Source organism: Micropterus dolomieu, linkage group LG13, assembly GCF_021292245.1.
Source record: "Micropterus dolomieu isolate WLL.071019.BEF.003 ecotype Adirondacks linkage group LG13, ASM2129224v1, whole genome shotgun sequence".
NCBI lineage: Eukaryota > Metazoa > Chordata > Actinopteri > Centrarchiformes > Centrarchidae > Micropterus > Micropterus dolomieu.
The window spans coordinates 1,762,681-1,774,341 of record NC_060162.1 but is presented as its reverse complement, the minus strand read 5'-3'; the positions used below and the strand labels follow the sequence as shown (position 1 = coordinate 1,774,341).

The 11,661-nt window shown below is 40.4% G+C and overlaps 1 protein-coding gene across 2 annotated transcripts in view; it reads right to left on the bottom strand.

Annotated features, from left to right (window-relative positions):
• LOC123981799 (butyrophilin subfamily 1 member A1-like) overlaps positions 1–11,661 on the bottom strand; it is a 43,716-nt gene that overhangs the window by 16,888 nt on the left and 15,167 nt on the right. For both annotated transcript variants that reach the window (XM_046066995.1, XM_046066996.1), the window contains 3 exons: positions 6,383–6,495; positions 4,531–4,872; positions 3,941–4,216 (listed from right to left, as the gene is read on the bottom strand). In XM_046066995.1, coding sequence (XP_045922951.1) covers positions 3,941–4,216; positions 4,531–4,872; positions 6,383–6,494 — 730 coding nt within the window. In that variant the 5' untranslated portion in view covers position 6,495. The remainder of the gene's footprint in view (positions 1–3,940; positions 4,217–4,530; positions 4,873–6,382; positions 6,496–11,661) is intronic.

Sequence of the window (11,661 nt, the reverse complement as noted above, 5' to 3'; positions counted from 1 at the left end):
CTCCAGACCCTCTCTGCACAGGATTAATTCAGGATAAACGCAGGAAACAATGATGACAATTTAGACATGTGTGAGATTGAATCTGCTTTGATGCTAGACGCTCAGGGTCAGAAATGGAAGATAAACTCTGAGACTCATTTAGGACATGCTACGGTCTAACCAGTTATATTAGAGAGATTGTGGAAAAAAATAACCACAGACCAACTCAAAAACTCATGTTGTAGTAATCTGTGTTTTTCCTACAGTTCAGAACACCTTATGATGGATATTACACCATGTGAATAAATACACGCTGTCATAAATTTGCTGGCATGTAAAGTAAATGGGTTAAATTTTCCGTAAACAGGAGGCCAGAGTGCGGCAACAGCCCAATAACGGAAATTCTTCCTTGGTGACTCCATAAGCCACTAACAAAATGTTGTGGTGTAGTGATACATTTTTATTTTCCTACATGCGACATTGCCTGCACACGTCGCCCTCTTTAGCCACAGCTACTCTACCCTCACCTGGAGCCAGGGAAATGAGACTCATCAAGGACCACAGGAAAAAGCACTGGAAGCTGGAGTAGAGCCCTGTACTGGCCCAAATCTCCAGCCCTGGGTGTGCAAGCCCAGCCCAGCCCCAGCCCGATAACATCTGCAATTCATTAGACTTACCCTATTATGCTGGATCAAATCTTGGATTTTATTTGTGTAGAAGGCAGTGCTGTGACGGAGCGCACTTTAGATGTGCCGTAGCTGCGCTTCAGCTAGCTATATAAAGGCACAATGAAAGGAGAGAAGTTAAATATACCCGAGTCCAATCTATCTACAAGAAATGGACCCGAATCGAAAAAATAATAATAAAGCAGATGCGTTATTGGAGCCTTTTCCAGAGGGCTACTCACAGGAGTTCCTGCTCACAGGAAAGGCCCTACGATGATATGGGGCCTAAATCAACTAACTGAGGCTCACAGGAAACTAGAACGTGCTGAGGACACTCCAGGAGGCCTGCTGTTGTTTAAGGTAAAGTCACTCCAACTCGACTGAGGACATCACAGAATGCTTGCACATTTAGACACGTAGGCATACAACACTCAGCCATTTTAGGGGGACGTGAGTGCGGGTGGGGAAGAAGAAAGACGGAGACAGCCACACACTAAGCACAACATGTATCAGGGAAATACAGAGTGACCCCACGAGGGATCAGCGATGGAACCAGGTCCACAACTCTGCGGGTCAGGATGGTGTGGCCTCCTCCCCCGCCTACTGTAGATCTAACTCAAACACACAGAAAATGTACAGGAGCAGTCCGAGTTAAATGGAGAGAATTTAAGGACATCTACTGGATGACGTGTGTCCCCAAGTTTCATTCCTTTCCAAGTATCAACAAGGAAGTAACGTTATTGCCATTACTGTGTCACAGTCTAAGATGCAAAGAACATTGTCGTCCGTTGTAAACGTTGTGCGACCAGTAAAAAGCTTTGAACCGCAAACAATTCTACATCTATAGCCTACTTAAATGAAGCATCAGCTAAAGCAGCACAGCAGCATGAAACTCAAAAAGAAACTCTGGCCGGTGCTGCCGGGAGAGAGTGGCGTTATATCACCCAGTAAAAGGTAGAGTAGCTAATATTACTTTTTAAGGAGTATATGCTAAGTAGCCTAACTAGAAGGTAATAGCTATAGGCCTATTATTTCTGAGTAATTTGACACTGATTTGACAATCAGGATTGGATAAACTGGGTGACCTATGTTTTGATTATTTCTTGTTATAGGCTATATCTTATGTTTACTTTGACGATATAAGGCATTTTCAGACGGCTTTGATCCGCGGGGTCGCTCTGCGCTCCTCATCAACAGACAGGCAAACAAGCGCTCCGCGAGGTAACCATGGCAACGGCTTCTGTGTAACTGTCGCAATCTGTCGCGGTCGTTCTGGTCTCACGTACATTACATTTCAACATTCATTTTCCAGCTTTTTTGCCCTTTGCCAATTACACGCTTGGGTTATAGATAAACATCTGAAACTGAAAACAAGATAGTGCCAAAAGACATGCACCAGAAGGGCATGAATCAGAGAGGAAACAAAGAGATCAAAGATAACCCTCGGAAGCAGCTGCAAAGCTCCACAGCAGAGATTGGAGTATCCGTCCAAAGGACCACTTAGAGCTGTACGCTCCATTGAGCTGGGCTTTACAGATGTCAAAGCAATCCTTGAAGAAAAAAACAGTGACTTAAACACAGGGAGTTTTTAAACAAAATACAGAAATATAGATTCCCAGTGGCTAGATTTGCCAAGCACATAGAAACATAACCCAAGATACTTACTGCAGTAATTACTGTAACTGGTGCAAAACGTGTCTCTACAAAGTATTGACTTTAAAGATGTGTGTTCGCATCAATCAAACTAGAAAATTGCACTTCCTGTGGAAGGTGTGTGTGAATGCTGAAGCTGAAATGTACTTGTAAAAACACTGCAGGAGAAATGCAAAAGACTTTAATTCAATTGCATGAAGAACCTGAAATGAAACAAACTTGCAAATGATTGCAGAAAATGCAGAAGAGCTGAAAGGAAATCCATAATAACATATTAAGAAGCTCAATGGTGTTGCAATTCACTGAATAAGAACTTGGAAGTTGAAAAGAGGTAAAATACGTTGCTAAAAAGATGATAGTTGTTATACTCTCATAAATGGAAGTTGAAATGAGTTTGTCAAAAGAAAAAAATGGAAGACGGTAATACATTTCAGAATCATAGCACACATGTACTTAAAATGATTTTGAAATGATTTCTCTTGTTAAATGGATCCAGGAGCAGTAAAAGAAAGGAAGACAGACAGACAGGAACACTACAGTACCAGGTAGTAGTAGTAGTAGTAGTGGTAGAAGCAGTATTATTATTGGTAGTAGTATTAGTAGCTATTGTAGTAAATGCTGTATTACTAGTAGTAGAATTGGTAGTAGAGGGGAAGACTGTGGTACTAGTTTGTACTAGTATTTGTAGCAATAGAAGTAGTAGTACGAGTAGCAGTATAGACTTTGGTAGAAATAGTGGTACTGGTACTACTACATGTTGTAATGGTAATAGTAAAAATAGTAGTAGCAGTAGTAGAAAAGACTGTAGTACTAGAAGTGATAACTAACAGCTATTACTAGTAGTAATAGTAGTAGTATTGAGTGCAGTAGTAGTGGTAATAGTAGGAGCAGTAGTAAAAAAGACTGTAATATTAGAAGTGGTAACTAGCGGCGGTACTAGTAGTAGTAGTATTAGAAAAGTAGTAGTCTCTGTGCAGTACAGTGAAGTTCATTCAGAAAACACAGGACCAAGTGTGTGTCGCTCTGTACGTTTAATAGTCTTGATCCAATGATGATCCACTGAACATTTGGTGGCAATCGGAGCTACGGTCTAGGAGGAGATGTCAAAAAAGTGCTTTTCAAAAGATTCAAAATGGCAGAAAGATTTTATAGGCGGACCTTAACGGTCCTTACGGCTTTTTTGTAGAGCACAGTGAGCTGGACCTGTGTCAGAAATTTCAAGTCAATAGGACTTATGGCATGAGGGCTGTGGCCTTTCAAAGTTTGCATCATTAAGCCTTATTTACAGCGCCACCATGTGGCCGATTGGGTTCATATTTATTCCCCCAAGTTTCATATTTCTAGCTCATTCCAGCTCACGGGAATTTGAGCTGGCGTGGCAGACAACAAATAACAATAATAACTAAAACAGACAAACGTGTTGGAGTGGCCTAGTCAAAGCCCGGACCTCAATCCAATTGAGAATCTGTGGTATGACTTAAAGAATGGTCTCCACCAGCAGAACCCATCCAGTTTGAAGGATGCCAGCGGGGGTGAAAACCTGCGCAAGCCACTGTATTGTCATTTTTCTGGTGAGGACAGTCTGGTTTGACAGCTGAACATCGACAGACATCATGTATAATTTAGTTAGATCTCTTTCTGACCTGGAAAATAGATGTGTGTCTGTCTGGTCTGGTTGATGTTCTTCTGTTGGACTCTACAGGTGAAGCTTTGTCTCTTCTCCACTGTCACTCTGCTCCTGACAGTATAGAGGTCATCAGGACCTCTGACCGTCTCTGTAGGTCCAGCAGGGAGGAGGTTTCCCTCACCGTCCAGCCAAAACACCTCGGGCTCTGGATACCAGCCTTCAGACTCACACTGCAACACAACACTGTTGTGGTTATCTGAGTTAACCTTTATGATGGGCGTGGAGACGGCACCTGAGCATAAGAGAAGAGGAATTTAGATCAAACACAAAACAATTTGTCGCCGCTGAATCGCTGTTAAACTATATTAAAAACACTTTTCAGGGGAGAAAGTTGCACTACCTTTTACATTTTATAGCAAAATCATTCATCAACTGTTACTATACTAAATTTAAAAGGTGGGGTTTGCAATTATAATTCAGGAGGATTCAAGTACTTGGCGGCACCGTGGCAATGTGTATAAACATACACTTTATATTACAACAATAATTCTAGTGAAACAGAACAGGGAAATCACTGACTATTTATAACTCTCCAGTCTGACTCACCAACAGCGAGTTGGACAGAAGCTTCCTTTTTAATTGATGGAAGGAAGCAGAAGTATTTTCCGGCATCAGAGATTTTCACACTGGAGAGTTTCAGGAAAACGTTTCCCCTCATCATTTCATCCAAAAACAGAGTTGTTCGGAAATTATAAGATGGGTTTGGAGGCTCAAACATCAGTCTTCCATCTTGGTGAACATGGATGTACTTTGGATCCAAACCAGGTTTGGTCCACACCACGGTCTCAGAACTGGCACTGACTGCAGGTTCAAGGTGACATGGCAAAATGACATCATCACCAGCCAGGGCTACGATTGGTTGATGTGAACAAATCAACTCTGGCTGCGCTGCAAAGAAAACAAAAGAACCAATAAGACACAAGAGCAAAGTTATAATATGTCATCAAACTAAAATGTTTAATTTTAAAAATTAAAGCTCTCAGAGCTGCAAAAACAGGAGAAAGACCAACAATATCCGACCACAGATCACAAGAGCCTCAGAGTCTGTATCTGACTCATCACCTTTACTCTGTCTCTAAGTAAACAAGACAGCTGCGCTGATAGAAATGTCTGTTACATAGAAGCCGAGGTTAGATACTCAATTATGTTTTCATTTTCAGATGTTTACCGACCGAGTGTCTCCAGTTAGTACGCAATACAAGTGACCTCCACTTCTCAGTTTGACTTAAAGGTAAAGCAGTCAAGCATCCAGTAGGACGTTTTTAGTAAACAGTGATGTGTAAGACATCCAGAGCTTCCTGAGTTGACCCCCACACAAAAATTCCCATCACATAGTCAGTTTCACGCAGACAGGATGTGAGATCATGTTGTTACAAGAGCATGAGACTGTGACTGATAAAAACTTCTGTATCAGGGTGAAGTACGGCAACAAATTCTCATTGGCAGTGCAAATTTAAAAAGCTGCTGAATTTGCATTCAGTTAAATTTTTAGAGATGGCAGCGTTGGTTGATCAGTCCACCAATTTGTAAAGATTAGATTGTTCCCATTAAATGTTGCACGGACATTCATGGTTCCCAGATAATTGATCCTTCTGACTTTTCCCGGAGCGCCACCATCAGCTCACAACTTTAACGTGTCCAACACTTTCGTTTATGACCAAATACACGCAAGAGTAACAGCCCTCCCATCACCCTCAGTTGTGCTTTGTGTTTAGCTAAACTAAGGTGGTCACTGTCATTGTGAGCCTGTTAGCATTGTTAGCACTGAACTGAGAACACAGCTAGTACAGCTTCACAGAGCTGCCACTGTGGCTGCAGACTTATCTAATGATTGTAGAATTTTTATTGACTTTTATCGCCTCTTCGGACCAAGTCGTTGTTACAGAAATGTCTTCCTTTTTTGTTTTGTTTTAATGCTACGGCACGATTAGAATTAAAGCGGCATCATAAGATGCCACTAAAGTCTCACTTTAATGTTTTCTCTGCTTTTTCCTGGAACTCTGAAGACCAGAATCACAGAAAATAAAGGACTTCACATTCACATAAACACCACAATGAGAGATTTGCACTTTGCCCGGGTCGACCCTCCCTAGTTCATGACTGGACTGGTCATGAACTGTTTTTCTTCACTTATCTATTCTCAGCCCACGTCTGTATCACCAGCCTTGTTATTCTGTTTTGGTAACCTTTCTTAGCTGCAGAAATTATTATCAAAACATCTAAAGAGTTCACTTGTGACTAAAGTCAAACAGCAGACTACATGCAGTTAGCTTTCCTGATTTCCTAATATGGTATTTCACTTTTAAACACTATTATTTTTTAAACTCAACCATGTAGATCTTTACATTTCATATTATTTAACACTGAGTCACAGAAATGCTAAACCTTGCTACCACACCTCCAGCAGACGGCACTAGAAGAAAGACAAGATGGAAAAGCAAAACACAGCAGGTCCTGAAGGAAACTCCATCACTGGACTCTTTGTTTGGATGCAGCATCATGGACACCATCCTGGAAACAAAAGTGGTAAAAAACAAAAGCATTATCTGATTGTTTTCATGAAAATGACTGATGAATTAAACACGTCTTTACTTAGTAGAACTACTGTTTTTCAGCAGGGCAGAAATTCTGGATCCTAGTTTCCTCTTTGTTTTCGCTTCCTCTTTTCTTTCTGTCTCAGTGACGGTGTTATCTGATTTTGTCCCGTTCCAAATCTGATGATTAGCAACGCAGGCGTCAACGTCAAAACAAACCACTGAAAGATGGCCTCAGGCAGCAGATAAGAATGAGGACAAGGAGGAGGACAAGGAGGAGGAAGAACCATTATGGAGTGACAGGCCGCTGCATGGCATGTACCACTGACAGTGGCTCATCCGACCACACAGTTTAACCAAGGATACAGGCATTTAGCTTTGGTTGCCTTGTAATCTAACTAAACCAAACCACAGCCACAGACAGGGCCAAACAATATTTTCACGTTAAATTATTCATTTGAAATAAGAACTTTTTTACATTTATACAGCCTGCTTTTACAGCTAATAGTTATGTTCTTAAAGTAGATTACTAATTAAATTAGTACAAAATTAAGGACTATGTAATTTGAGGTTATGCTACAGTAAGTAAGAGTGCTTCCACCACTGAAATATAAAAACCTGTGCATCTTCCACTTCATCATCTTTGAGCTTTACTCTGTAAAAAATAAATGGTTTTGACTTGTAGTTAAAACAGAGTTTTTAAAGGTTAGTTCACAAGTATAGTATAGTATAGTAACAGTATAAAAATATGTGGAAAACACAAAATGTAACTGTATCAATGACAAGTCTCCCATTTCTGTCTGATCTACTTTTCACCTGCCGCCCTGCACGGTCTCTCAGATCAACTGAACTTGGTTTATTGTCCATCCCTCGTTTCCGGTTGTCTACAGTAGGTAGAAGGTCATTTAGTGTTAATGCTCCAAAATTATGTAATTCACTGCCCCTTTCACTTAGAAATATTTCATCTGTGGCTACATTCAAGACACAGTTAAATGTATTTCGTTTAAATGTATATGTATCCTGTGTGATTATAAGTTGTGTGTTAGTGTGTAAATGTACCATGTAAAGCGACCTTGAGCTCTGGAAAGGCGCTATATAAATAAAACTCCTTCATTTTCTTCTTCTAGACTGTAATGAGATAATTAAACTACACAGATGTCTATATGAGACGTTTTTGGCTATATATAGACGTTTTTGAGCATTTAACACTTAATTTCCTGACTTCAAGAGAAATATTCTTTCACCAATTCATGGTGAAAATGTCTTTATTTATATAAAAGAAAATACAATTCAACTTGCAGGTGACAATTCAAATATACAAATATAATACAGTAATCAGCAGCTAGTTCTTTTAGCTTATGTTACTTTTTTTGGACAAGGCACGTTTGTTTCTTATATGTTTAAATTGCATTGCCTGTTTTCCTATTGTGCAAACAAACCTTTCTTAAACCATTTTCAATTATTTTACATTTTTCATTGCCCATGGTGCCCATAGAAAATACTGTATCATATTGGTATCTTGACCCTGAGGTTGAAGTCCTATAATCAGTTCAGTTCAATCAATGTAGTAAGTATACATCCACAGGTGCGCAGGTCCTGCTGCGCTAACTGACCTGTGTTTTACAAACTGTCAGATGTCTGAACTGAACACACTTGAAAAAAATTACAAAATAGCATATCACCAAAATCCCTGGCAAGACTTGGACTTAGATATGGAGATACAAGGAGCCACTGAGGAAATTGGAAATTGTTGGCTCGGGCTCTCCTTTTGAGAGAAGTTTTGAGTTGGTTTTCCTTTGTCAGTATCGAATAAATACACTTTAGTTTGTACACAATCCTGACATCCTGTCCTTTTGCCTCGGTTTTTATTTCAGTTATTGTTGCTCCTCCTCCCCCTGGACTTACCATCTGGAGGAACTTAAAAGTAACACACTGTATTAATCATTGTTTTTTCTCTCCAAAGGTCGCAGATGATCCCAGGGAGAAAGAAAACTTGTTTAATGTGTAAATATTGCACAATATACTTCCAGGGAAGTGAGACTATAAATTTGGGAGTATTATAGAACTATAAAACCTAATGAGAAAAGTATGTGAAATATATTTCTTGAGTGTCATATTAACATCCACTGCTGACTTTTAAAGAATTATTTGTAGCAACTCACACAGGTCCTATTGTCTGCCACACTTTTTTTTTCTGTGCCGGTGTTACTTTTCATTAATTTTTTATTTTTTTACATGTTATGTATTTGTATTCCACATAAACCTCCTCACTGTTGCTCACTGTGTGTAAAGTATGGTGCTCGTGTCTTCTTCAATTATTAAACCTAATGACCACAAACTAAGTGCTACCATAGTGCCAAAATGTGGCCAATGAAAATATGCAAAACACATATTATGACTCAACAGATCAGGCACCAGGCTAAGCCGGCTGTAGAGAATAAATCGCCATGGTAACCCATGTGCTACTGCTTTCGTGAAACTGAGTCGCGGCTAAATTCAGCCAGGATATCTGGACAATCCTCACTGCGTTCAGGGTGCCGAGGATGCTTTGACTGTTTCGCTAATTCATTGTTTGTTTCCAGTCTTTATGGTGCCTTCACTTTCTGTATACATGTTCTTAATCAAATCAAATGTTTTCCTCTCTCTCTCTCTCTCTCTCTCTCTCTCTCTCTGGCTGAGGGATCGGCTCAGGTTACCCGGAGGTTTGGTGTGGAAAAAATGAGGACTGAAATATCTGGGTGTTTTTCTGGGCACTGAAATGTTTGTGCAGAAAAACTGGGACAATGCCTTGGAAAAGGTTAAAGGTAGGCTCATGAAATGGAAATGGCTCTTGTCCTACAGAGGTCGCACTCTTGTAATCAATAATCTGGTTTCTTCTGCTCTGTGGCACCGGTTGGCTTGCATTGATCCCCCAGCTTCTCTTCTGGTACAGATCCAAAGGGTTTTAGTTGATTTCTTCTGGGACAGGTTGCATTGGGTACCACAGAGTGTCCTGTTCCTTCCCAAGAAGGAGGGTGGACAGGGTCTAGTCCATCTGGCCAGCAGAGGCGCTGCCTTCCGTCTTCAGTTCATTCAGAGACTGCTCACTGGGCCGATAGACCTGGTCCCTGTTGGAATAGCTGATCGGCTTGGATTAAGATCTACACGAGTCACAAGTCAGCTACTGAAACACTGGAAAGAGAAGTTGACAGAGCGTGAGTGCTCTCTTTTGGTGGACTTTTCTGTTGGAACACTGCTGCAAAACTGCACTGATCTCCATCCTGCCATTAGGCTTGTTCCTGGTTTTAAGAACTGTTCTGGTTTTACCACTTGAGCCTGTGGACCCTGTAGGTGCTTCTTTGGGGGACGCCTCAGGAAAGACTCTCTATAAACTGATGGTGAAAACTTTGAATCAGAGAACACTGAGTGGACGTAGTGATGCCCCATGGAGGGTTTTTCTGGACTTAGATCCTGACTTTAAACCAGCCTGGAGGTCTTTGTACAAAGAAACATGCAGACCTGCAGTGGAGAATCCTTCATGGCAGTGTAGCAGTGAACTCTTTCATCTGTTATTAACGCTGATGTAGAAGAAAAATGTCCCTTCTGCAGTGAGAGAGAGACGGTGTTTCGTCTGACAGATTTGTTTGTGCTGTTGGAAAACTGAAAAGTTTTTACGAAGCAGATTTTTATTTGTGGTTTTAGATTTAGATACACTCGTCGGCAGAAGAACAAATGTCAGCTATTGAACTTTGCCTTAGGACACGCAAAGATGGCGGCGTATATGACCCGGAGACGGAAAGTGGAGGAAGGGTTAAGTGTTCATGTGGTTCTTGTTTTTGAGAAAATGATTAAGTTAGACTTCAGTTTTTACAGAGCTGCGGATGACCTGGATACATTTGAGGTGGTTTGGGGTTGTGGGGGGGGGGGGGGGGGGGGGGGGGGGGGGGGGGGGGGGGGGGGGTCAATTAAGTTTTGAGAATGTGCTGATCTAAATTTTTGTTACACATGTAAATGCAAAAGTATCTAGTAATGTAATATAGTATGTTTTTTTGGACAGTGCATATAGTAAATAAATGTTCTCTCTCTCTCTCTGGAAAGGACCACATTAAATGTAAAATGTACCAATCCAGCTGTGCCAGCAAAAACAGGCATTTAGGACCATTTTCTTATCGAATGCTTTAACCATAATCATATGTTGTTTTCCCATTTTAAAGAACAGTTGAGGAAAACACTTGTCTCCAGTGGTTCTTTGTAAAAATACACAACTGGCCAGCGCAGTATAGGACTCTCTCTAACTGAGGTCAGATCCTCTCATGGCTGCGCTCCATTGACTCATGTCATTTTCTAGCTTTTTTCTTTGGCTGTATTTTTCCAAGATCTGGTCAAACGCTGCTCCTCGGGCATCTTGTAGTAGTTACAGTCGCTGCCCAGAGGTTTTTATCTGTTTTTATCGTAATGCTAGTATTTTTCTCCAGACTCAAAGTCTTTCAAACAAAGCCAACAATATCTCCTAAGGTAAATGTGCTTGCAATTAATAACCGGTAATAATGAGTTTTTGAGTCTAGGATTCTTTGGGTCAAGCATGTGCTGCCTTTCTAAAATCGTAAGTTCACTCATTAGATTCCTTTTTTATCTTATAATTTCTTCTTTTTTTGCAGTGGAATAACTTATTCTCCATCCTCTGCACGTGCCTTTAAATGCTTCCCATGCCAATAGTGATAAATTGACATTTTCTTTTTTTCTTTAAAATATAAATTCATCTTTCAACAGAGAGTTGTTGAATCTCCATTGCTTAGTGTATATTGACTAAGGGAGAGAAATTAACTGATCAAGGTGCAATGACCCATTATAATAATACTATGAATCTGAGAGTCTAGCACATTCTCTATTAAAACATTGATATGCGCAAATAATATATGTTGGAGCCATTTTGTGTATAGCCATGGGTTGGCGCTGTGTGCAGCCACAAGTCTACTTAAGACATTTTGTAATTAGTGCAGGTGTGGCGCACTGCGAGGTGCATGGTTTTTGACCGTGAGGCACGGCGTGTAATTATGGAGACTGACTTGAGTTAAGTTATTATTGAATAAATGTTTTATTTTTTGTTATGTTAATAAATGGATTGGCATATCCGACGTTAAGTTTAGACTTTTGAAAGTTTATT